Raw genomic sequence first — 27,399 nt, 5'->3', positions numbered from 1 at the left:
ATTTTCCAGTTTAGCACGGCAGATAGAGAGTGGATTAAAAAAGGGCTATCCAGAGCAGGAAATAATTGATTCTGTCATCAGAGCCATAACACCAGGGCTTCAGTTGCGAAGTTATTTGGAGGGCAAGACAGGACTGACACTCCCAGTGTTAAGACAAATACTTCGCTCCCACTACCAGGAGAAAAACGCTACTGAACTTTATAAGCAGCTCACTACAGAAGCTCAGCGCTCAAGAGAAACACCACAAAGCTTCTTAATTCGTGTTCTTGACCTCAGACAGAAAATATTATTCGCCTCTCAAGAAGATGACTCTGGATTAAAATATGATCCTGCCCTTGTACAAAACATGTTTCTTCACACTGTCCTGACAGGGCTACAAAATGATCGCGTTCAGAATGATCTTCAGCCATACTTGTCAAACCCCAACATCTCAGATGAAGTGCTGATGGAGAAACTCAACGTTGCTTGCTCCAATGAATCTGAAAGACAAAACAAACGCAAATGTGATCGAAGTGGTACTGTTCATGCTGTGCAGTTGAATGAGCCTGTTCCTGAACAGAGGTGTCAATCAAAGCAGCCTAAGTTTGATCTCATGTTACAACTAAAAAGCTTAAGTGAAGATATCATGCAGATTAAAGAGACAATTCAACAGCCCTTCTCTGTCCCTCAGCAGTGCTTTGCAGTAAGTAACAAGGAACCAGCAACGACAGCTTTCCCACTACATCAAGATTCCTCCCAGAGCTTCCAACAAATGTCAGGATGGACCCCACCTCAAGAGAATCAGACCTGGAGACCAGAGCCGGTTAACTACCAACAGCAGACAGGTCCATGTATGTCTTCACATCAGCTTTCACATAGTCAAACTCAGATAGTAAGAAAAAACGCACCTTTTCCACTTGCAAATTCAGGGCAGGCCTCCTCTGTTCCACAAGAAAGTCCTTTTCAGTCACAGCAAACTTTTCAGTCACAGCAACCATCAAACTTGCAGTGTGCAAATCTGGCAAAACAGTATGAAACACTAGGAGCTCACTATGGACAACCACCTGTGTATCCTTTCCCTCAGCACCCTTCCATGTCAGTTAATTATGCAGCTCAGCCTTTAAGTGTGGCAGCCCCCCCGTATTATCCCCAGCAGTATAGAGTACTATCACAACAGTACCCTCAGCAGTTTCGTCAGCCTCGTCCTTCACGAACCAGACAGTGTTTCAACTGCCAGCAACAGAAAACAGAGGAACCTTGCACTCATTGCTACATCTGTGGCAGCGGCGAGCACTTCTCAGCAGGCTGTAAAAGTAAAGGTGCCAGACCTCAGTCAGGAGCCCCGTTAAACAGGAGCGGGTTGCCCCCAAGGGACAGGGTGTGACCCGAGCGGGAGATATGTCCCAGAAACAGGAGAGATGTGGCGCAATCCAAAAGCTTGAGCCCGAAACCCAGTTAATCAACAGAATTTTAACTACTCCTTGCCAAGTTAACCGTCATTCTGCTGTAACATCGTTAGTGGGCAGACAGTGCCTTGTGACCTGCTATTTACAGGGACAAAAGACAGAAGCCTTATGGGACACAGGCTCCCAAGTATGTATTATAGATGAGAAATGGAAAACAAAATATGCACCTGAACTGACACTGAGAAATATTTCTGAGGCAACAGAAGCGCCAGATAGCCTACAACTGGTGGCAGCCAACGGAACAAACATGCCATACTGTGGATGGGTGGAAATGACCTTCAAGCTAGCATCTCCTGGGACCAGGGGAAGAGAGTTAATAATTCCTGTGCTTGTTCTGAAGGACCAAGAATTATCCAGACCTATCATTGGATATAACGTCATAGAGCAGATTATGAAGCATCAAGAAGTGAATGGATTTCCTGATGGAACTGGTGTTAACCTGTATAGAACAGTTAAGAAAGCTTTCCCTAGCCTCAAGAAGAAGGAGGTACACACCTTTATCAGTTTAGTGTCTGCAGAGGACCCCAAAGAGTATGCAGTGAGAACGGTGAAGGAAACTGTGAACATCCCCAAGCACACTGTTATGAAAATTCAATGTCATGCAAAAGTGCCTTATGTGACACAGGATATCGTCTTGCTGTTTGAACCTCATGTTAACCCACAACATTCTGATGGACTTGAACTCTTTGACACCCTTCTTATTATGAAAAAAGGTGCTCGCCCATCGGTTACCATCAGTGTGCAGAATAGAACAGACCATGACATCACACTTTTCGGCAGAACAGAACTAGGGACACTGCAACCCGTTAAATCTGTCCTACCTGTCACAACATCGCAGAGTGCAGCTACGGCCTCTGTCACTCAGGCCCCACAGGAAACCATTAGTGTTGATGGCAACATGGATCCATGGGATCCCCCAGTCGACGTGAGCCATTTAACTCTGCCCCAACAACAACAAGTAAAGCAGATGCTACGTGAGGAATGTCACGTTTTCTCAAAGTCAGACGATGACATTGGCTGTATCCCAAAATTGCAACTGAGTCTTACCTTAAATGATCACACTCCTGTTACTCGCACCTACACTTCAGTTCCTAAACCGCTATACCAGGAAATGAAAGACTACTTACATGATCTGATTGCCCAAGGATGGGTGCAGAAATCCCATTCTCCTTACTCATCCCCAATCGTCTGCGTCCGAAAAAAAGATGGGAGCCTCAGGTTGTGCGTCGACTATAGAGAGCTAAACAGCAAAACCGTTCCTGATCGCCAGCCAATACCTAGGGTGCAGGATGTACTCGATGGACTAGGAGGCCATGCATGGTTCTCTCTATTAGATCAAGGAAAGGCCTATCATCAGGGCTTTATGTCCCCTGAGAGCAGACCCTTGACCGCATTCACTACACCCTGGAGCTTATATGAATGGTGCCGCATTCCGTTTGGCCTTATGAACGCGCCAGCCGCGTTCCAACGGTTTATGGAGGAATGCCTGGAGGGACTACGGGACAAAATTTGCATACCCTACCTTGATGACATTCTTGTTTTCACTGAGTCATTTGATGAACATGTCGAGGCAGTGAGGAAAGTACTGCAAAGACTGAAATCCAGCGGAGTTAAGCTGAAACCGAGAAAATGTGAGCTTTTCAAGAAAGAGGTATGTTACCTGGGAAGGCTCGTCTCAGCTGAAGGTAGCCGCATGGACCCTGCAGATACCGTTGCTGTGACAGCACTGAAAGAAAAGACACCAAGCACTGTGGGAGAATTGCGTAAAGTACTGGGCCTGCTCAGCTATTACAGGCAGTATATAAAAGACTTCTCCCGGGTGGCCAACCCTCTGTATGACCTGTTAAAAGCCAAGGCTGATTCTAATGAGGACCGGAGGAAAGGGAAAAGTAAAAGGGAAACTCACAAGAAAAATCAGGCTGTGCCATCAAGTCCACCAATTGAGTGGACAAAACACCATCAGGAGGTACTTGAAAAGTTGATTGATCACCTGATCCAGCCTCCTGTGCTAGGATTTCCTGATGTCTCCCAACCATTTATTCTTCATACAGATGCCTCCAACCAGGGGTTGGGAGCAGTCCTTTACCAGAATCAGAGTGGCAAGTTGAGAGTCATTGCCTATGGCTCTAGGACGTTAACGGTAGCAGAAAAGAACTATCACATGCACAGTGGGAAGTTGGAATTCTTAGCTTTAAAATGGGCTGTCACTGAAAAATTTAGAGATTATCTCTATTATGCACCAACTTTTACTGTGTTTAGTGACAACAACCCACTAACCTATGTCCTGACTTCGGCCAAGCTAAACGCCACTGGATGTCGTTGGGTTGCGGAGCTTGCAGATTTTCACTTTGCCATCCGTTATCGTCCTGGTAGAGAAAACATAGATGCAGACACACTGTCCAGAATGCCAGTAGATCTGGAAGAAACCATGAGAGAATACACAGAAGAACTTTCATCTGATGGTGTAGGAGCAATGATCCAAGCAGTGGAGATTCAAAATGATCAAGATGCACCCCTCGCTTTAGCCTGCCAGATTGCACCAGCAGGTGGGGAGGAAAGTGTGGAAACTCTCAAAGCCCTGTCAAAAGAGGAGATTAGACAAGCTCAGAGGGATGACAAAGAGATTGGGAAAATCATTGAACACCTACAGTCAGGATCCAAGCCTCTCCCGCAGTGGCGTTCAGACAGTTCAATACCCAGAAGTCTTTGGAGAGAATGGGATAAATTAAAGTTGGATGAACATGGTATTCTGTTTAGAAAAACATCTCAAAAGACCCAACTTGTATTACCGACTCAATTCAGACAGACTGTGTTACAGGAACTGCATGATGAGATGGGTCATCAGGGTCTTGACCGTACTACCAGTCTCATTAGGGATCGTTTTTTCTGGCCCTACATGCAAAAAGAAATTGAACATTATGTTCTCAGAACCTGCTCCTGTATAAAACAAAAAAAGCCATGTCAAGAGACGAGAGCACCACTTAAAAGTATCAAAACCACCTATCCATTTGAATTGGTGTCCATTGACTTCCTTCACTTGGACAAATGCACGGGAGGCTACGAATACATTTTAGTGATCGTTGACCACTTCACTCGATTTGCACAGGCATACGCCACCACCTCAAAATCAGCAAAAACAGTGGCTGACCGGTTATTCAATGATTTCGCCCTCAAGTTTGGTTTCCCCTCCAGAATTCACCATGATCAAGGGGGAGAATTCGAAAATCAGTTGTTCACTCAGCTCAGAAAGTATAGTGGCATTGCCGGCTCAAGGACCACCCCCTACCACCCCCAAGGGAATGGGCAGGTGGAAAGATTTAATCGGACTTTGCTACAGATGTTGAAAACCCTGACTGAAAAACAAAAATCTAATTGGAAAGAAGCACTTAATAAGCTTATCTTCGCTTATAACTGTACCAAGTGTGAAGTGACTGGCTTTTCACCTTTCCACCTTCTGTTCGGCCGCTCTCCAAGGCTCCCCATTGACAGCCTTTTTGGACTCAACCCAGATAACTCCTCTGTAAGTCACAGTGAGTATATGGAACGGTGGACAAAAGAAATGAAAGAGGCTTGTGAAATAGCAAGAGAACATGCAAACAAGTGTGCTGAAAGGAACAAAAAGAACTATGACCTCAAAGTGAGATGCACAAACCTCAATCCAGGGAGTAGGGTTCTCGTGAAAAACTTGACTCCAAGGGGAGGGACGGGAAAACTTCGAAATTACTGGGAGAACGAGGTTCATGTTGTTCTACGACAAGTTGCTGAAGATGTACCAATTTATGAAGTAAAACCTGAGCAGAGTAAAGGTCGATCACGAGTGCTCCACCGTAATCTTCTTCTTCCCTGTGATTACTTACCTCTGGATATCACGCCAACTCCAAGTACCCAATCAAAGCAAAAATCTCAACTAAGAAAAAGCCGAACTCAACCTGTCCGGGGAAGAGAATGTGAATCAGAGTATGATAATGAAAGTGAAGAGGATGAGTACTACTTCCAAGTGGAACCATTTCAGATCAGACCACCAGCAAGCAGTGATTGCCAAAAAAACAGAAATGTGTTATCACAACCGTCAGTAACTTCTGAGCCTCGATCTAACTCTCCAGTGGTAGAACCAAGGCCACAATCTCTTCCAGCCGAGCCAGAAATTGATCTTCCCGAGTCTGCACCTGAAATAAGAAAAGAGCTTAATGAAAATGAACCAGCTGTTGACCTTATGCAACAAGACTTACCTGTTATGGAAGCAGCTGCAGCACCTAGGTCCAGAGACAGGACTTCTCAGGAGGAAAATGGGTACCAGTTAACCAGGAGAAATCGACGGCCACCTAAAAAGTTTACCTATGACAATCTTGGGTTCCCATCATGCTACAATGTGCAGATAACTGGCAACAACCACTACCCACGCTTTGCATCTAGTGGGATGACCGCTGTGACACCCTGGTCATCAACACCCCTTTGTTACCCCCAGCCCACATATGTGTGCTATTAACTTTGAATTGCACTACCACATACATTTCCCCCCCCTTTATTTGGTTACTGTATGGTCTGTGTTGAAGGCATGAAATGTCACTATACAGAACATTACCCAGGGACTGTTTATAACTATAGTGAGAGACTATTGCAAAACAAAAACAATGGACTGTTATCAGATCTTGGAAAGTAATGGACTGTTGTGCAGTTTTAAAACTGTAGACACTTCAAATCATTCTGAGATTTTCCTTTTATTGACACGGTTTGAATAATTTTTCCCGTGAAGGACTCTTTGCCATATTTTATCTTGCTGAAGCAAATGAATGGACTGTTTTTCCTTCCTAACAGAGACTTGTTGGTAGTTTGCAAATGATTCCCTCTTCTTCTATTACTACCTCATGGGACTATTTACAAACAAGTGCCTCGTATATTGACAAATAAGGACTCTTGTAAAGTGAAATCAGCAATATCACAATGGGGAACACATAACTGAAAAAGTGTGAATGTACATGAAACATGTAACAACCATGTTGTAATGTCTGATGTTGTAGACACCTGCTGGGTAAAGTTTAAAGAGGTTTAAAACTGTGAATTGAGCATATCTGTGACTTAATAATTTGATGTCGGGACGACATCTTTTCATGGAGGGGAGAGTGTGATATATTGAATTTAAGTGATTGATTTTGAATGAGTTTATATTTGAATGAGTTTACACTTATATGATGTTATTGAATAAGTTTACACAAGTGCTGTTTTTGAACAAGTTTACATTTTCTTGGTTTACATTCCCTTTAAATGTATTGAATATCAGTGATGATATTGAGTGTGATCTATTGAATTTAAATGATTTATATTGAAAGAGTTTACATTTGATTTGTTTACATTCCCTTTAAATGCATTATAAAAAGTGTTATTTTTCTTATATTCATTAATAGTGTTTATTTTCAATTTGTACTTCACATAAATCAAAAGTGTTTAATTGAACGTATTTATTGGATTAATTATTCTCCTTTAACGTACCTGCGTGATGACGTCATCGCACGCTTCAGTAGGGGATGCGCCCGCGATGCGCTTCATTCTGAGTCAATACAAAGTAAATGAAGCCATCACTGCAGCGCTCTCGTTGTCATCTTTCTATAATTAATTCTTTACGGTACTTCTTACAGGTAGTTGCAAATTAATACACTTTTATGTGAAAATGAACACTATTTAATGAAATACGGATTGTTTAAGTGTGTTGAAAACCGTGTATGTTACTATATTGAAAGTGTGTCATGAGTTAGCAGGCAAGAGCACATGTTATACGGGTACCTCGTGTTAAACGCGAGCGCCGCCATTTGCTATAAATAGTCGCAATATTGATGATGTTGTGTATATAAAAAGTTAGTTATATTGTTTCAGGTGTGGGTTATGCATTATATGAAGTTAAATTCATCTTGGATGTGTGATTAATTTTATGAAACATGTGAGATATAACAGCTTTTAGAAATGACCATGTGGTTAAGATATCAGCTGTATGGATATTGTCCATTAATTGTGTTATCTCAATTTAAGAGGAAATAGTAATGTTGTGCATTTTTGATGCTTATGTGTACATTTCAGAATATTCAGCTTTTCTTGCAAAGAGCATGTAAAAAGAAGAAAGAGTTGTTTAAATTGTCTAATTATACTTTCTTCATCTTTCTATTGTAATGAAAAGTGTTAAAAGTCACTTATGTTTATATTTCTGGTCACTACAGTAAAAAGCAGTGATACAAATATGTATTGATGCTGTAATATAATGCAGTTTTGTTGAAAAACAGTGAGATAAATGTGCATTATGTAATGAATATAATTGAATATGATGAAGTTTTGTTATATATGCATTTTCATATTCATTCTGAGTCAATACAAAGTAAATGAAGCCATCACTGCAGCGCTCTCGTTGTCATCTTTCTATAATTTATTCTTTACGGTACTTCTTACAGGTACTACAGTAACACTCTGTTTTGACACCAACTTTTTATTTTTATAGAGTTAAAAAAAATTGTTTTAACTCAATTTAGTGTTAAATTAACGCCGAACTCTTTATTTTCCATTAACACCGTAATTTTAACTCTGCTAAATTTGCTGTGTACTTGAAAAAATACTTTTAAGTAGAAAGTAAAACCTCTGCTTGATAGTGACCATAGCAACTTATCAACCCACCTGTGGTCAGTGGACGTTGGCATGAATGATCTATTTACTTTTTTTGGCAGTCTGTAAAACGATAGCTCTGAATTCTTGTTAATCTGTTAGTACAGTCTATCCCACAACAGCTTTTTTCCAGATTCTGTACTCAAATTCTGCGCTCTGTCTTTTTGCCACTCAATGGGCGTAACCGCGCAGGCACTTTCGCCAAAGGTGACGTCACGTGCATACCGTCTATTAATTTCCCAAGGAGTTTACGCCACACTACAGAAGGTGGCGGTAATGCAAACTGTCAGTAAAACCACCGAAGAAGAAGAAGAAGAAGAAGCGTCTTCTCCAGTACAGCAGGAGGGAATGCAGCTCTTTATTACGCAGATAAACTCACTATAGAAAGAAAGAAAGAAAGAAAGAAAGAGCGCGCGCGTGTGTGATGTGTTTGTGTATCCTCAGTGTTTTTCTCTCTTGCGTGTTTCATTGAGTGTAAACAGAGTCTTGTCTCTGTGTATTTTAGTGTTTAGACGATGCAGGACACTACAGTGTGTGACAGTAAACAGAGCTTACAGGAGGATCAAACCTCCACAGAGTCTCTGGATTCTGTCTGTAACGCTGGAGAACAGCAGCAGATCCTGCAGACCAAACTGAAGATGTGTTCAGTTAAACTCATCGACTGCACGAACCTCATGATGAAGATCAAAACTGAACCGACAGAAATCAAAACTGAACCCACAGAAATGAAAACTGAACCCACAGAAATCAAAACTGAACTCACAGAAATCAAAACTGAACCCACAGAAGAGGAAGATCGCACTGATGAAGATGATGTTTTTATTCCATCAGGTATGTCTCCTTAATTATTGTTGTTTTTTATCATTTTTAACTGTCATGTGAGTACCTGTTTTGTCACAAACTCACTAATCAAAAGTCCAAAAAGTGTAAGTACTAAAATTTTAGGACATTTTAGTTTAGGATATTTTTAAAACTTATCGGGCACGTAGGCTTAAAGGGTTAGTTAACCCCAAAATGCTAATTTGATCATAAATCACCCCTGTGTCGTTCTAAACCCCAAGTGCTCAAATGGTCTTAAGAACAACAGCAAGTACGTTACCATATGGTTCCAGGGACACAAAAACGTTAACGTTCCCAGAAGGTCATTTTTAGTTATATTTTATAACCTAGAATAACGTACCCTGTATGTTTTTTTAAGCTATAACGAATACACTTTTATAGCCTAATGGATGGCCTTTATTAAAGGGATATTTTACTCAGAAATAAGAATAATTTAATTAATTACTCACTCTCATGTCTTTCCTGTAAGACCTCAGTTCATCTTCGGAAACTTTGTTTAAGATGTTTTATATTTAGTCCGAGAGCTTTCTGACTCTCCATTGAAAATCTATGTAAGGTACACTGTCCATCACACTGCCAATGATTTGTTTGAAGACATTTCTCATTGTGATGGTTAATGTGCATTTAAAACCTCTGTTTTGGATTTATATTCATGTTCTGCCATTTTTGTCCTTGGTTGTTTCTTCTCAATACCTGAAAAATGTCTGATGATTATGCTGTGTACGTCCAGTTGGCCTAGAACATGGGCGGGTAATAGAAATGTTGGGGGGTGCATCTTGATTGTTATGTCACAGTCAGTGTTATGTTGAGATTGGCCTGTTTTTGACTTTTTGGATGAACGAGATTAACATAAGAATGAGGAAACATTACTGTTTGAGGACAGGACTCTGATGAGATGTAATTGTTAGAGGTCGACCGATGTTGGATTTTGCCGATAACGATAACCAAGGTGGGCACTAACTGCCAATAACCGATAAATTAACCGATAGTTTTTGACCATTTACTGAATTCAAACACAACACTCATAACTCATTCACTGTTGTGTTGAACTTTATTAACAAATTAGAATAAAGAATTGACAAAGTTGTTTGTACTTTTAAGTAAAAAGTAAATATGAATATTACCTATCAACAAACCTAAGTAAGCAAGCTACATAATACTAAACCAAAGAAACAAACCACAGAACAATAAAACAGATTTAAACTATATAAACATTATAGCATGAACTGTTGTAAAAAATTACAAATTAAATGATGGCAGTACGAACTTTTTTATTAATTTATCATAACTAAGATGATTAGGGTGACCATACATGCCATTCTTCCCGGAAGCGTCCTGACCAGGATTTCGGGTTCGTCTTCCGGAAGTCGTATGTGTTGACCGCATCCGTCATAGAGGATTATTATTATTATTATTATTACAGAAAAGCAACCGTTACATTTAAAGGTAAGAATGAAACTAAGATGTCTGTCATAAGATGTATGTCTTATGTTTTTAACTGCCCCAGAGCAACCACGGGATCGGCGGCTATGTGCGTGTTTATTGTATCACTTTCATCTGTGAAACAACACACGACTTAAAGGAGCATTTCACCCGTAGAAACACTAATCTTTATTGAAAGTGTGTCATATTTTTAGTCGAAATGTAACATACATTTAGAATTTGGTGCCTATCTGACCGAGAAAAGGGGTGTTTGTAGTCTCAACCCCTCAACAAAGATATTGGACTTCCTTCTTTCAATGATGCAAAATTATGATTTTTTACATCATTGAAAGAAGGAAGTGCAACACTGAAATCTGTATTTCTCCTGTCTCAGGAAATGATGCATGACCATTCAAAAACATGGCTCTAACTATACAAAGCCTAATGCAAATGGGTGAAGTTTCCCTTTAAATGAGAAACCTTTTTGGGGTTATAATGTCTGCACAGTGCTGAAAACACACGTTGTTGTTGTACTGGTAGTGCAGATTGATACTTTTTCGCAACCTTGACCAAGAGAGAACATCTTATCACAGAGCCAAAAATAATCCACCCATACGTTTTGTGTACCAAATTGTTGTAATATGCATATATAAATTTTGAATGTAATGCGCAGTTAACTTAAATAAACCAGGCTTAATGTCGTATGCATCAGCCTGCATATGCGACCTCGGGAGGCTACAGCCTTCAGATTGAGAAACATGTTAACTTTCTGAATTCTAGAGTTTTTAAAGGTGACCAAGAATTTTAAACTGTATTTACCTCATCATAGCGATATTATTAGTGTTGGGAATTGCCCCACTGAGTGCTAGTTTTAAAGGCTGTTAACCACTTCAGTACTCTGATTAGGGAGGAGTCATCAGATTTCGTTTCCACTTTTATTTATGCAAGTTTCAACCTTGTACACATGTCAGTATACAACTGAGGTAGTTTCTGTAATAAACAAATAAGACATAATAAATAACCTGTCTATATACGGATTCAACCGTATTACAAATGAAACATCATGAACTCTCATATATACACTAAGCAAGGATATAAACTACAGAAAGAAATATAATAGCATAAATCACGTTATGCAGCCTTATTATAGCAACAGATAACAAACTATAAAATACAGGATTATGCCCATAATGAGAAGAACTAAACATATATTGCAGGTATTAGTGTTATAAGCACCCGTGCTAGCGCACGTGTTAGCGCGATTACACCGATAATTATAGCGATCACGAAACAGCGGCAAAACTGGCGTAGTGCCAGAAATAGTTACAGTGCACACAAACATTAATCATTAAACATGGTATAATGATATGAACTTACTGTGTCATAAACTTTAACTTGCACTGAAGGATGCTGCACACGAGTGAAAAGCTTGCGAACTCTACGTCAACTCCAGCTAGTATACTTTCGTAACAGAGAATACCACACTTACGCTAGAAACGTATATGCTTTACACAATGCACTGCGCATTTCACGTAACCCAACACATTAACCAGATAAGTTACATACAATAATAGATAAACCATAAAGAATTCACAACAGCCGCCCCCACATTTGAGCAGCAAATGTGCAAGTAAGAGAATTCTTTAAGAGTCTTTAGTATCATCCTCAAAGGCTGGCAACAGAATCAGACGGGCAACTGGCCTGGTGTACACTTTGCCCCTGACAAGGACATCTGCTATTCTCACACATCCATCCTTACTGACCACAGTCTTAACCACTTTACCAATAGGCCACTGAGCTCGGGGAAGTTGTGGATCAACTATCAGAACTACTGAGTCTACTGCCAGATTGTCTGATGGTTTGTGCCATTTCTGACGTACCTGGAGCCCAAGTAAGTAGTTCCTTGTAAATTGATACCAAAACTGGTCCACAAGATTTTGACAATGGCGCCATCTGCGCCGCCCCATATCTCCAGGAGCATATGCCACCTGAGGGAGTGATGCATCCCGCCGCCCCATAAGGAGAAGGTTCGGTGTAATGGGATCAAGGTCTGCAACATCTGCTGAGACGTATCCAAGGGGTTTTGAATTCAAAATGCCCTCTACCTCTACTAAAACTGTAGACAGGACATCTTCAGAGACAGACTGGCTTCCAACTGCTACCTGAAGAGCAGCTTTAATGGAGCGGATCTCTCGCTCCCAAACACCACCAAAATGTGGAGCATTGGGTGGATTAAACTTGAAGAGGATCTGATAATCGGCTAATTGCTCTTTTAATTGGGATTCCATAGCTGCAAAGGTTTCTCGCAGTTCTCGTTCGGCACCACGAAAGTTTGTGCCACAATCTGACCTGATTTCCTTTGGTCTGCCACGTCTGGCTATGAATCGCCGAAGAGCAAGCAGGAAAGCGTCCACATCCATGGAGTTGAGAAGCTCTATGTCGACAGCTCTTGTGGTGAGGCATTTGAAAATGACACCCCACCGTTTCTCAACCCTTCTGCCTATTTTGACATGATACGGGCCGAAACAGTCCACTCCTGTAGAATAAAATGGGGGGCAGAGAAGCCTGAGCCGTTCAGGTGGCAAATCTGCCATTGGTGGTACCTTGGGCTGAGCTCGCCATCGTTGACAGGATGCACAGTTAAGCTGATGGTGTTTAACAGCTTGTCGTCCCCTTAAGATCCAATATTGCCTCCGTATTTCTGCATACACCCGTTCTGTACCTGGGTGCAACAAGCGCTCGTCAAAGTCTTTAATGAGAAGCTTTGTTGCTGGATGCTGCGGATCCAGCACTATCGGATGAATTTGTTCTACACTTGGGCTCTCCAGTCTCCGTAATCGCCCTCCGACTCTGATTACATTAGTTTCTGGATCCCACTCTGGGGCAAGACACGTTAGTCGACTGTGGCTTGGTATGAGTTTGTTTGTTTTAAGAGCTGCTATTTCCTCAGGAAAGCTCTGAGCTTGACACTCTCTCAGTAGGACCAATTCTGCTTCACTGTGATCCATGAGCTGGGTGTTATCAGAATCATCTGTCACTTTTCGACATGTCTGTCGAGTTGCCTCCACTAAATCTTTCCATGTACTGAACTGAGCAGCATCTGGAAGGGTTTGATCTGGTACCGTAATGGTTAGGCAGCATACAGTGAAACCTTTCAGTTCAGGTAGCCCATCTGACGTTGCCTGTTCAGGTCTCTTTGGCCAATGCTCAGAATCCAGTTTTAAAAATGATGGTCCCTGACTCCAACGACCAGGCTCGGTAAAACTGAAGAGTGATTTACCTCTTGTAATATCGTCTGCTGGGTTCTGCTGCGTGTCCACGTAGCGCCAAGCACTGGGCTCTGTCAACTCCTGTATTTCTGAGACTCGCGTTCCAACAAAGACTTTGAACCTACAAGAGTCAGACTGAAGCCACGCTAACACAGTTGTAGAATCTGTCCAAAGAATTGTCTGCTGGATAGTGAGAGTGATTTCATCATTCAGAAGCTTTGCTAGCTGTGCTCCCGCTAATGCTGCGCATTGTTCCAAGCGAGGCATGGACTGTTGCCTCTTGGGAGCCACTCGCGATCTGGCCATAACAAAAGAAGTATGAGTAACATCTTTGGTGGACTCTACTAAGTAAGCTACTGCCCCATACGCCCTCTCGGATGCGTCACAAAACACATGGAGGTCATACTTTTGAAGATCATCTTTGGGACCTGATGAGTAACAACGAGGAATAGTTATGGCACTAAGATGCTATAACTCACTTTCCCAGGTGCTCCAGGCCGCACGAAGATCAGGCGGCAAGTTTGGATCATCCCATCCTCTTTGTTTGGACCATAACTGTTGAATGAGCACTTTCGCTCGGGTGGTGAAAGGCACAATGAAGCCCAAGGGATCATACTGCGTGGCCAGGACTTGGTAAGCTGTTCTCATTGTTAATGCGGCATATTCAATGGGACGATAGTGGTATCCTAAGGTATCAGCAGCACAATTCCATCGGAGACCCAATGTTGGCTCCATGGGATCAGTCTTAATCTGCCCCAACCACTCTTCTGCAGCCAAGGACCTTGCTTCCGTAGGTAGATGTGATATCACTGATGGTTGGTTGCTAGCCCATTGTCTAAGGTCAAATCCACCCTCAGACATAAGACTGCGCAGTTGATCAACTGTTTCCTTGACCTCAGATGTGGTTGGAAAGCTTGCCAGGTAGTTGTCCACATAAAAACTTTGCTGCACTGTTTGTAGAGCACCTGGGTAATTTTTTTGGTTACTCCGAGCATGTTGTTGTACAGCGAAAATGGCACAACATGGGCTGCTAGTCGTACCAAACGGCAAAACCTGCCATTCATAGACGTCTGGACAGTTCTCACAATGTAAATCTCGCCATATAAAGCGGAGTAAAGGTCTGTCCTCAGGCAACAGACGGACTTGATGGAACATTCCGCGGATGTCCGCACTCACAGCCACCTGGTGTTGTCTGAATCGCAAAAGGACCCCCAACAATGATGGGCCAAGAGCAGGCCCTGGCAGAAGTTGATCATTCAGAGAAAGACCTTGATACTTAAACGAGCAGTTGAAGACCACTCTTGGTTTATCATTGTGGTACACAAGGTGGTGGGGAATGTACCATGCCTCCTCTGACTTAGCAACTTCTTCAGGTTGGAGCTTGGTAACGTAGCCTGCTTTAATGAGCTTATTAATCTCACCAGAGTAGACAACAGCTTTATCTGGGTCTCTCTGAAGTTTCCTCTCTGTGCTCCTCAGACTAGGCATAACCGATTGAATTGTACTCATGAGTTTTGGAGCTCCAGGTCTGCGAAGGAGGGGTGTGGCATACCGTTGGATTTCTTCAACTTCAATCCTCTGCGTTCGGCTTTCGAGAAGTTTAATTGCTTCTTGATCTTCCTTTGATCGAACCACCAGTTTTTCATTCCGGTATGGCAGAATGTCAAGTTGCCATAGCTTCTCAACATTACGACAGAGCAAGTCATTTGGACAGTCAGTTGAAACAAAAAGACACTGCTGCACTGATTCGTGGCTTGGCATGCAATCCTCTGCCCCTTGTAGGGCCCATCCCAGGGCTGTGTGCATTGCAACCGGACCACCTTTTAATCCTCGACGGACCGGCCTATCTGCTGTGATAAGATGGACGTGGTCTGATCCGATCAGCACCAATGGACGCACATTGTGAAATGACTGTAACGGAAGCTCTCTGAGGTGAGCATATCGTCTCTGAAGTCTCTGCACTGGATACGATTGCTCTACTAAGTCCAGACCTGAAGCTGTGAAGGCCCCACGTATCTGGAAGCGCCTCCCTGGTTCACTTTTAGAGGAAATTTCCAAGTTAATCTTGAGCCCGGACAGATGGGTGACATCGGAGCGTACTGTACGTAGAGCCAGTGTTTCAGGTTCACCCTCCAACTGAAGCTTGTGGACGGCTATTGGTAAGATCATGGTTCTCTGTGCTCCATCATCCAGTATAGCATAAGTCTCCACAGATCTGAACCCACTGTGTAGCAACACTGGTACCACTTTGAGAAACACTCTGCTGGTCGCGCTAGCAGGGGTAAGGTAAATTCGACTCTCTGATGTGCTTGATGTACAGTTTGTTGGATCATCACGTGCTATACGATGAAGCACCTGCAGATGTATTCCACCACAGTCACAACATGGCTTTTTGAGGTTGCATATTTCGGGCACATGTAATCGTGCACATCGCCAGCATCTCTTTCCATCAGAAATCCACTTCTGCAGGTCAGCAACCGATTGCTCTTTGACGTTATCACAACGAGTAATGTAGTGCTCCTTACTGTTGCAAAAGAGGCAGTGTACCTTGAATGGTTTCTTCGGTTTGAGCTCTTTGGGACGAGTAGGGAGCGCAGTCTCGGCTTGAGATGCACCATGATAAACAATTAAACTCGAACCCTTTGTTTTAGCTTGGGTTTTCTCTTTACTGACCCCAGGAGGTCTCTCATGCTGGTAACGCTGTACTAATCGAATGGACAGTCTCTGCTGCTGCGCCTTTACCTGCAGCCATCCAGCGAAGTCCTGTAGATTATAGGGATTAAGACTAATAGAGTTAAGCTTTCCCTGCTGTTGAAGGAACTCAATGAAGCCATCTCGTAGGTACTTTGGCAGCTTGCTAAGTAGGCGGTCTACATGTGAGCAACAATTAAGCTCCATCCCTCTAGGTCCCTCTAGGGACAGCAGCATGCTGACTAGGAGATGAACTCGCAAAGCAAAGCTCTGAAAGCTGTGGCTATCATTGGGCTTGACATCTGGTGATGTGAGGATGGCTGCAATCTCACCTTGTGCCAACTGATGTGGCTGGCCGTACTGTAATTGAAGTGCTTGCATAGCCGCTGAATACGGATATGGGTGATGTCGGCAGGACTGTGCTATCATCTGAGCTTCAGGCAATTTAAGGTGTTCTAACAGTACATGATATTTATACTTCTCTGTTAGTTCCGGGTAAGGCTCAAGCAAATTGTCCAATGCCAGCTTCATATTCGCAAATTCTCTTTCACTGTCACTGGTGAAGTCTGGAATTTTAGGTTTAGGGGGGCTATACAATGTCCGCTGAGCTGACCCCAGCGGAGCTGCTGTCTGGGCTGGTAACAACTGTGGATGAGCGACTGCAGCAGGGCTCATGGAGGGAAGTAAGCCAGGTATCATGTCTTGAGAGGGTAATGTTGATGGCATCTGATAAGGAGGGACATAACTGAATGAAGAAAATGCATTCACTGGCTGTATCTGTGAATGTGATGTTGCAAGATAGCCGTGAGGTGTCATGGGATGCTGACAGACCGGTATTGGTGACATCAGCTTCTGCTCATGAGGCTGAAATGATCGTTCTGCTTCATTGACTACAATTCGTTCTTGAAGAGGCAGAAATCTGGCAGAATGAGATAGAATAGGCTCAGATGGTAGTGGTTGATGTGAGACTGGAGATGCTGTGCCAGAGGAGATTGGAGAATACAGTAAACCTGCAGTCTTTGATTGCTGTGGATGGATTGGAGTGAATCCAAAATTGCGACTCTCTACCTCTGCTTTAGCAATAGCATCTGTCTTACGTGACTGTTCTTCATTGCTCACTGGGATGCATACAGAAGCCTGTGTGCTGACATGTGACACTGTGTCAGGTGGGTGTATGGGCAGAGGATTTAATGTACTAGACGGTGTTGGAGATGGCGGTGATGATGCATTAGCTTGTACTGGTTCATCGTCATCATGTTCCTCCTCTTCCCTCAAGAAAGATTTAATGTGTTCCATCATTTCGTTACGGCGGTGCTTACGTTTCTTAAGTCGGTCTAGCTTCCTTAGAAGATTGTCCATTTCAACTGTCTCTTCTTCTTCCCTCGCGTTCATGGATTCCATGAGTTTAGACAATGAGTCCATACTCAGTACGTCTGCTTGACTTGGACTGGGCGTGTTTCGTTGTCTACCTTGGCTAAAGGCTGCATCTGCTTGACTACTATACACTGCGGCTGCTGCTCCTCTCTGCTCCTCTGAGTCCCTCTGAACAGGACTGGAGGAAAGGGCAGGTCGGTGATGGAAGTCAAGGATGTAATCTTCAAGGCGCTTGGGGGTCTGACATTGCCGTGATGGTCTTACTCGTGCATCAGCATGGAGAAGTGACGTTGGTTTGTCATCTGATGACATTCTGAAGCAGTCAACATCCCGCTCGAAGGACCATTTGTTGGGAATTGCCCCACTGAGTGCTAGTTTTAAAGGCTGTTAACCACTTCAGTACTCTGATTAGGGAGGAGTCATCAGATTTCGTTTCCACTTTTATTTATGCAAGTTTCAACCTTGTACACATGTCAGTATACAACTGAGGTAGTTTCTGTAATAAACAAATAAGACATAATAAATAACCTGTCTATATACGGATTCAACCGTATTACAAATGAAACATCATGAACTCTCATATATACACTAAGCAAGGATATAAACTACAGAAAGAAATATAATAGCATAAATCACGTTATGCAGCCTTATTATAGCAACAGATAACAAACTATAAAATACAGGATTATGCCCATAATGAGAAGAACTAAACATATATTGCAGGTATTAGTGTTATAAGCACCCGTGCTAGCGCACGTGTTAGCGCGATTACACCGATAATTATAGCGATCACGAAACAGCGGCAAAACTGGCGTAGTGCCAGAAATAGTTACAGTGCACACAAACATTAATCATTAAACATGGTATAATGATATGAACTTACTGTGTCATAAACTTTAACTTGCACTGAAGGATGCTGCACACGAGTGAAAAGCTTGCGAACTCTACGTCAACTCCAGCTAGTATACTTTCGTAACAGAGAATACCACACTTACGCTAGAAACGTATATGCTTTACACAATGCACTGCGCATTTCACGTAACCCAACACATTAACCAGATAAGTTACATACAATAATAGATAAACCATAAAGAATTCGCAACAATTAGAGCTCTGTACATGGTAATGACACATCATGAGCCTCAAACAGTAATATACAAAAGAAATGGAGACTTTTCTGCGCTTCTGTGATCCACAAGAACATGGACAAAGGGAATCTCCGGTGGAGCACATATGTCTGTTTGAAAATGCACGTTTCGATGCACATTTACTAGAGGTCGACCGATTCATCAGATTTGCTGATTAATCCACGCCGATAACAATAACTATCGTTCATTTGCAAAGATTCCGACTGATAGTTTTTTTCGGTTGCGTTTTGTGCATACTCAACAGGGAACTAAGACAGCAGGAAAGCTCTGCTACTGATCTGCATTAAATAGTAGTAGATTTCCCCCTACTGGCGAAAACTAACACCATTAATGTCTCGTGCTGGTTGTTGTGACACGTGATGTGATACGCACCGCAGCAACAGGGGATCGCACGTGAATGTAAAACCATGTAAAAAGGTACAGTACACTAAAGTTCACGTTGTCATATATTATCTATTACAAATTACAAACCTGTATAAGTAAGAAATAGATGCTGCATTAGTTGTAACTTATATGTTTCCCAACAAGGCTGAGATGATGCTAACATTAATAGGCTACCTTAATAGAAATTAACAACACCACAAAAATACGAAACAGTGTGTCTTCATTTTTGCTGCGTTTTGCTGTAGTTAATACCAATCACATTTTTAACGTTTCTAAACAGGCTAAATAAATTTTTAAAGCTTCCGATTAGAGAATGTAATTTAGCCTTCATGCAGCCGAGAGAAAAGTAACTTACAAACAGTTACGGTCTGGTTTTAGCTGGTTTTTATCATCATTGAAATACATCATTTGTTATTTTGATTAGATTAACATCCTGGATGATAATTAGATGTGAATGACGTCATTACGTAAAGTACGTTAAAAAACTGGTTCACAAAAAAGAGTTGCACTTCCCATCACTATACAGAATCTCAATTCTTCATCCTTCTTTGTGTAAATAAGAGTGAAAAGACAATTTAATTTTTTCATGTTTCTTTCAGATGTGAAGAGTGATTCATGTTTGGATATAGAAATAACGTCCTCAACATCAAAAGAGCGACTGACAGCACAAACTCTTTCCTGCATCACCTGTGAAAAGACATTCAGCTCACAGAGACATTTAGAGAGACATGAGAGAAAACACACAGAACAGAAACTCTTCACCAGATCTGAGATCAGCTTTACTACCTTACAAGAGAAAAAACTTCATTCAGAAGACCACAGAGAGAAGAAGAAGAAGAAGAAGAAGAAGAAGAAGAAGAAGAAGAATCAGTTTCACTGTGAGCAGTGTGGGAAGATTTTTGGCTCTTCCTCTGATCTAAATGTTCACATGAGGACACACAGTGATGAAAAACCTTTCAACTGCACTGAATGTGGAAATTACTTCAGAACCAAACACAATCTTAAATTTCATCAGAGAGTTCACACTGAAGAGAAACCTTATCACTGTAGTGTCTGTGGGAGGAGTTTTAGTCAACAGACTTCATTACTAAATCACAAGAAAATTCATACAGGACAAAAACCTTTCAAATGCTCTCAGTGTGACAAGATGTTTGCTCAGTCAGGTTCCTTAAAATCTCATCAGAGACTTCATACTGGAGAGAAACCTTATCACTGTAGTGTCTGTGGGAAGAGTTTTAGTCAACAGACTTCATTACTAAATCACAAGAAAATTCATACAGGACAAAAACCTTTCAAATGCTCTCAGTGTGACAAGATGTTTGCTCAGTCAGGTTCCTTAAAATCTCATCAGAGAGTTCATACTGGAGAGAAACCTTATCACTGTAGTGTCTGTGGGAAGAGTTTTAGTCAACAGACTTCATTACTAAATCACAAGAAAATTCATACAGGACAAAAACCTTTCCAATGCTCTCAGTGTGACAAGATGTTTGCTCAGTCAGGTTCCTTAAAATCTCATCAGAGACTTCATACTGGAGAGAAACCTTATCACTGTAGTGTCTGTGGGAAGAGTTTTAGTGTAAAGCATACCTTACTAAGTCACATGAGAATTCATACAGGTGAAAAACCTTACAAATGCTCTCAGTGTGACATGGTGTTTACTTGTTCAAGTAACTTAAAAGTCCATCAGAGAGTTCACACTGGAGAGAAACCTTAACTGTTATGTTTGTGGGAAGAGTTAATCAACCATCAAATGTTGTAAAGCACCAGTGACCTTAATAAGGTTATGGAACCAAAAACTTAAAGTTTAAATATTGTTAAAAGTTAATAGTAAAATAAGAGCAAATAATCAAGTATGAGCAATATCGCAGATAAATAGAACAGAACAAACATACAAATGAAATAAAACAGTGCTGCTCATGTTTTAAGATTAATTTAACAGTACTGTATTATGGAGGACGAAAAATTACTTGAAGGTCCCATATTTTAAAGCTTTCTAGTTTTATTTTAAGTTATGATATCCTTAAAGGGAAAGTTTACACAAAAATTAGATTTCTGTCATTTTTTACTCACTTTCATGTTGTTACAAACCTGTATACATTTCTTTGTTTCTGATGAGGGAAGATATTTTAAGGAAAGTTTGAAGTAAAGACATTTTTGAGCCACATTTGCTTCCATAGTATTATTTTTTCTTACTATGAAACTGTTGTTTTTTAATGTTTTTTTATGAGTGAAATAAAGCAATAAGCCCCGCGAAGCAGCGGGCCACCAGTGCATTCCACAACGGCCATGGGGCGTTGTTAGGCACGACGCGAAGCGGAGTGCCTAAAACCCCCTCTGCCGCTACAAAATGCACCGGCAACCCACTGCTTCGCGGGGCTTATTGCGTTTATAAAACGGTTGCTTCAAATTATGTATAGCAGGATTTCATATAATAAAACACAGCAAATAAGTTGTAATTATATTAGTACAGATATTAGTCTTCCGCCAAACAAAGTAGTTCCTCAGACTCAAGTGTGTCTGCAACAGAGCGGTTCCCAAGCAAAACAGACGCAGCAAAGACACAATGAAAATATGATTCATTAAGACTGTGGTGTTTATTTTCATAAATCAACATTCATCTAATTTATACATTAACATTTATACCGTGCAACTGTTGACGTGTGGATCAAATATGCTTGGAAGCATGCTTAACACTTTCCCTGCCAGCGTTTTTTAAAAGAGTTGCCACCCAGCTTTAGTTAAACATTAATGCCTTTCAGAAAAATGTTCTTCTTTAGATATATAAACATACAATATATCAAATGAAAGAACACCCTCTGCTTTAAAAACAACAAAATAAAAACGTTTCACCCTACCTTCAATTGTTCTTTTATCCTCTCAAATTTTGAGCAAAATGTTGGGATAATTCCATTTCTGTGAATGACTTTTGTTAGAGATCCGATGCAGATCGCTGATCAAAAAATACACTTGAGTTTTAAAGTGTTGAGTGAAAGCATCAGTGTTTATGTTGTGTAAGATCGCCACCACTGATCAGTGATCGCCAACAGTGGCGCAGTGATACAAGCTATGTAATACGGTTTGAGCCGTGGGTTTACCGGTGAGTTTTATCACAGCTGAGAACGCGTTTCAACCAATCAGAATGAAGAACCAGAACTGGCCGTTTTATAATACACATTTGAAATAACGTTACCCATGGAAGCAAACTAAATGTTAGTTTCTGTACCCTAAATGGGCCGGTGTCCGTAACTTAAGAAAAAAACGTTTGATTTCCACCAGATATTTTGTCAAAACTTGTGGCTACCAAAGACTTTAGAATTACAAAGCATCACATAACCGTCTACAATATATAATTTTAGTTTTCTCTGGCTTCATGATGTAACTTAAAATGAGGGCTGCATGATAAATCACATGTGATTGTCTTGCGCATCTCGTCAGTATAGCGGCAGCTGGTTCAGAAAGCAGGTGATGCCGTTTTACTATTAATCTATGGCAGGTATTCCATATGGTGGATAAAATGTGCAAATAAGCGTCCAATCGACGAATGGCTGACCAAACATTTTTAAATTTTAGTGCCTAGCAGCGTGCGACCCACGTGAAGACCTGACATGAAGTCAACGCCTTAAAAGTAGCATGTTTTTTTAATGAGGTAATGTGCAGTGCCCGACCTATACGGCTGATATTATCGGCCGATATGAGCTAATTGCATTTAAATCAGCATTGGCGTTTATAACGGCCGATGAAACATGAGAAACAGAGTCTCATGCTTCCCTCATGTTATGATAGTTTGCCCACCAGAGGGAGGTCTGCAACTCCCCAGTTGACAACAGTGCCAGAAAGCCAAGCCAGTAGTCTCGTGTAGCCAGACCTCTGGTGTTTTTCGCTGCTTTTTCTGGACAAAGCCCGCCCACAAGCTGTTTGACCGACATGTCAACCAACCAATCACAGTTTGTTTCATCTAGCGTCACATTTCGGACTCCCCACAATAACGAGCCGGCTGGCAACAAGTCAGTTATGGAAGTAACCAGCAGTAACCGAATAGCATCTAAATAAACAACATTACTCACCATAGAACAATGTTGTGCACTTCATCAACAGCCACACCAATGAAACGCTACCGTTAAATGTCTGTTTGAAGCATATCTTCAAAGGCAAGAGTGCTTACTCGATCTAAAAAGTATGACCACATCAGTCCAATTCTGGCATCTTTACACTGGCTACCAGTTAAATATCGCATACAATTTAAAATATTACTAATCACCTACAATGCCTTAAATGGCCTATCGCCCTCGTATATTAAAGAACTGCTATCAAAATACAATCCATCACGTAAACTGCGCTCACAAAATTCTGGTCCCTAATTATCCCTAGAATATCAAAAGTGTCTAAAGGTGGTAGATCCTTTTTCTACTTGGCCCCTAAGCTATGGAATGATTTACCAAATAATGTTCGAGTATCAGACACAGTAGATCAATTTAAATCTAAACTTAAGACATTCTTCTTTAGGCAAGGCAAGGCAAGGCAAGTTTATTTGTATAGCACATTTCATACACAGAGGTCATTCAAAGTGCTTTACATAGAAATGAGAAAACAATATATAAAAGAGAAAAAAGAAAATGTAAAAATAATAGATACACAATAAAATCACAATAAAAACACTTTAAAATGTTAAAAAGAATAAAACAGAAATAAAAGTGACTTGAGTTAAAAGTGCAGTCAGTGTGAAGCAGCACAGTGCTCATTCAGTAAATGCAGAGTTAAACAGATGTGTTTTTAATCTAGATTTAAAAGTGTTTACTGTTGAAGCACATCTGATCTCTTCTGGAAGCTGATTCCAGCTAGAGGTGGCATAATAACTAAATGCTGACGCACCTTGTTTTGAGTAAACCCTTGGGATTTCTAACTGACCTGATCCTAATGATCTGAGTAATCTTTTAGGTTTATATACAGTTAGCATATCTGTCATGTATTTGGGTCCTAAGCCATGAAGTGATTTATAAACGAGTAACAATACTTTAAAATCTATTCTAAATGTAACAGGTAGCCAGTGTAAGGACCTGAGGACTGGAGTAATGTGCTCAGATTTTTTGGTTCTAGTCAGAATTCTGGCAGCAGTGTTCTGTATGAGCTGCAGCTGTCTAATGGTCTTTTTGGGGATCCCCGTAAGAAGTCCATTGCAGTAATCCACCCTGCTGGTGATGAAAGCATGAACAAGTTTCTCTAAGTCCCGTCTTGATACAAAACAGCTAATTCTGGCAATATTTCTGAGATGGTAGTAAGCTGATTTGCTTATTGCTTTCACGTGACTACTGAAATTAAGGTCAGACTCTAAAATTACACCAAGATTTCTGACTTTATTTTGTGTCTTTAGACCCCTAGAGTCAAGGTATGTGTTAACTTTGAGAGTTTCATCTTTATTTCCAAATACAATGACTTCAGTTTTGTCTTTGTTTAACTGGAGGAAGTTTTGACGCATCCAACAGTTAATTTCATCAATGCATTTACATAGAGAGTCAATGGGGCTGTAGTCATTAGGTGACAGGGCTAAGTATATCTGGGTGTCATCTGCATAGCTGTGGTAAGCAATTTGGTTCTTTTTCATTATTTGACCAAGTGGGAGCATATACAAATTAAACAGAAGCGGTGCAAGAATTGAACCCTGTGGGACTCCACATGTCATGGATGTCCACTCAGATTTATGGTTACCTATGTTCACATAGTAACCTCTTCCTTGTAGGTATGTTTTAAACCATTTGAGGACCATCCCAGAGAGCCCTACCCAGTTTTCCAGTCTATGTAAGAGTATGGTGTGATCTACTGTGTCAAAGGCAGCACTAAGATCTAGTAGCACCAGCACTGATATTTTACCTGAATCAGAGTTTAAGCGAATATCATTTATTATCTTTATGAGCACTGTCTCTGTGCTGTGATGCTGACGGAAACCAGATTGAAAATTGTCCAGATAGCCATTTGAGTTTAAGAATTTGTTCAGCTGATTAAAAACCACCTTTTCAATGATCTTGCCTATAAACGGAAGATTTGAGATTGGTCTGTAGTTGCTAAGTATGGTTTTGTCTAGGTTACTCTTTTTTAGGAGAGGCTTAACAACTGCTGTTTTTAATGACTCTGGAAAGGTGCCTGTGATCAGAGAGGTATTTACTATTTTTAAGAGGTCAGTTTCTAAGCAGTTAAGTACCTTTTTGAGAAAAGATGTGGGGAGTGTGTCAAGGCTGCTAGTTGATGCTTTAAGATGTTGTACTGTTTCTTCCAAGGTTTTTATATCAATTATGTCAAATTCTGAGAGAATGGCTAATTTCTGAGGTTGTTGCAATGATATCTGACTGATCACAGTACAATATGAGGCCGTATTGATCGCCATTCTGATATTACTGATCTTCTCAGAGAAAAAGGTTGCAAACTCATTGCATTTGTTGTCAGAGAGCATTTCACTAGGAACTTGATTTGGGGGGTTTGTTAGTCTCTCTACAGTAGCAAAAAGAGTGCGAGTGTTGTTTATGTTTTTGTTTATAATGTTTGAAAAGAAGGTCTGTCTAGCTGTGCCTAGTTCTACATTGAAAGCACGAAGACTGTCTTTATAGATGCTATAATGTACTTCAAGTTTTGTTTTCCGCCACATACGTTCAGCTTTTCTGCATGTTCTTTTCATGTGCTGTACTGCTGTTGTGTTTCTCCAGGGAGCTTTACGTCTGCCAGTGATCACCTTGACCTTTACTGGAGCTATACCATCAATGGCATCTTTAACTTTTATGTTAAAGTTTTCAAGGAGAACATCAACAGAGTCTGCCGATATGTTTGGCAACATTGATATAGCATTCATAAATACCTCACTGGTGTTCTCATTTATGAACCTTTTTTTAACATAGACAGATCTAGCATCAGTGGCAGGACAGATCAATAAATCAAAGTAAACACAGAAATGGTCAGATAGGGCTTCATCCTTGATTACAGTGGATGAAATGTATAGACCCTTGCTAATGAGCAGATCAAGAGTGTGTCCCCGATTGTGTGTAGGACCTTGCTCGTGCTGGGTCAGATCAAAGGTGTTTAAAACATTTAACAGTTCAATTGCAGCATTTTTTTCTGCATTGTCTATATGAATATTAAAATCTCCAGCAATAACAAAATAATCAAATTCAGAGGAAATTGTTGATAAAAGTTCTGTGAATTCATCAACAAATGCTGAGGTGTATTTGGGAGGTCTATAAATAATTGTAAACAGAATGCGTGGTGTACCTTTTAAAGCAATACACAAATATTCAAAAGACTGGTAATCACCAAGTAACACTTGCTTGCATTGAAAGGCATCTTTGAATAAAGCAGCTATTCCTCCACCTCTTCTAATAGCTCTACAGACATTTATAAAGGTAAAGTTGGGTGGGGCTGATTCATTGAGGACTGTAGCACTGCAGCTGTCATCTAACCAAGTTTCATTTAGAAACATAAAGTCCAGGTTGTTAGTGGTGATAAGATCATTAACTAAAAAGGATTTGTTCTTTAGTGAACGGATGTTCAGAAGTGCTAACTTAACAGTAACTGGTTTTGGCACTGTATCAATCTCAGAATGACGTATAATAGGCAGTAGATTAGATAGAATTGCTGTGCGGCTGGAGACGGCCTTCATCTTTCTATCACATGTCAGGACAGAGATAGGGAAAGCTAAAGGGACATCGGGCACCCGCTTGTTCTTAAAATATTTATGATTGTTACTGCTGACGTAGCGGGAACCCAACACACATCAGTTACCAGTGCTGTTTGCAGATGAGGGCTGGTGTGATCCCTGACGTTGAGGCAGAGGTCGGAGTGCTCTCTCAGATGGAGGGGGAGGGCAGGCTGGGCCCGGAGGCTTTGGTGGTTGAGGAGCCCGCCGTTTCTTGGTTGATATTTGGGGACTCGCAGCAATAGAGTGGGAGAGCTTTGTTCCAGCAGATACCAGTTTCTCCATTTTCTCTGAAAAGCCCAGAAGTGGTGATGTTGGAGAGAGGGAGAGAGAGTGTGACGACATCAGCTGTGATTCTGGTGTTCCTGAAGGCTGGGAGGGAGTGTTATCATTCCTCTGGTCATTATCAACAGAAACGTCCTTGGGTGTTGATTCACAATCCAGCTGTAGCGAGGTCTGTGGGCAGGGCTCAGCCTGAGCTGTGTCTGTGAACAGTAGTTGTGACTGCA

General features: G+C 41.2%; 2 protein-coding genes across 4 annotated transcripts in view; both read left to right on the top strand.

Annotated features, from left to right (window-relative positions):
• Positions 1 to 27,399, top strand: part of LOC129437097 (uncharacterized) — a 524,696-nt gene that overhangs the window by 208,183 nt on the left and 289,114 nt on the right. The gene's annotated exons all lie outside the window — the stretch shown is intronic.
• On the top strand, positions 8,364 to 21,379 carry LOC141361392 (uncharacterized). Its single transcript, XM_073862516.1, has 2 exons — positions 8,364 to 8,918; positions 19,815 to 21,379. The coding sequence occupies exons 1-2, from the start codon at positions 8,603 to 8,605 to the stop codon at positions 20,927 to 20,929; spliced, it is 1,431 nt and encodes a 476-aa protein (XP_073718617.1). The 5' UTR covers positions 8,364 to 8,602; the 3' UTR covers positions 20,930 to 21,379.

This window comes from Misgurnus anguillicaudatus, chromosome 24, assembly GCF_027580225.2.
Source record: "Misgurnus anguillicaudatus chromosome 24, ASM2758022v2, whole genome shotgun sequence".
NCBI lineage: Eukaryota > Metazoa > Chordata > Actinopteri > Cypriniformes > Cobitidae > Misgurnus > Misgurnus anguillicaudatus.
This window is presented reverse-complemented; position numbering and strand designations above follow the sequence as displayed.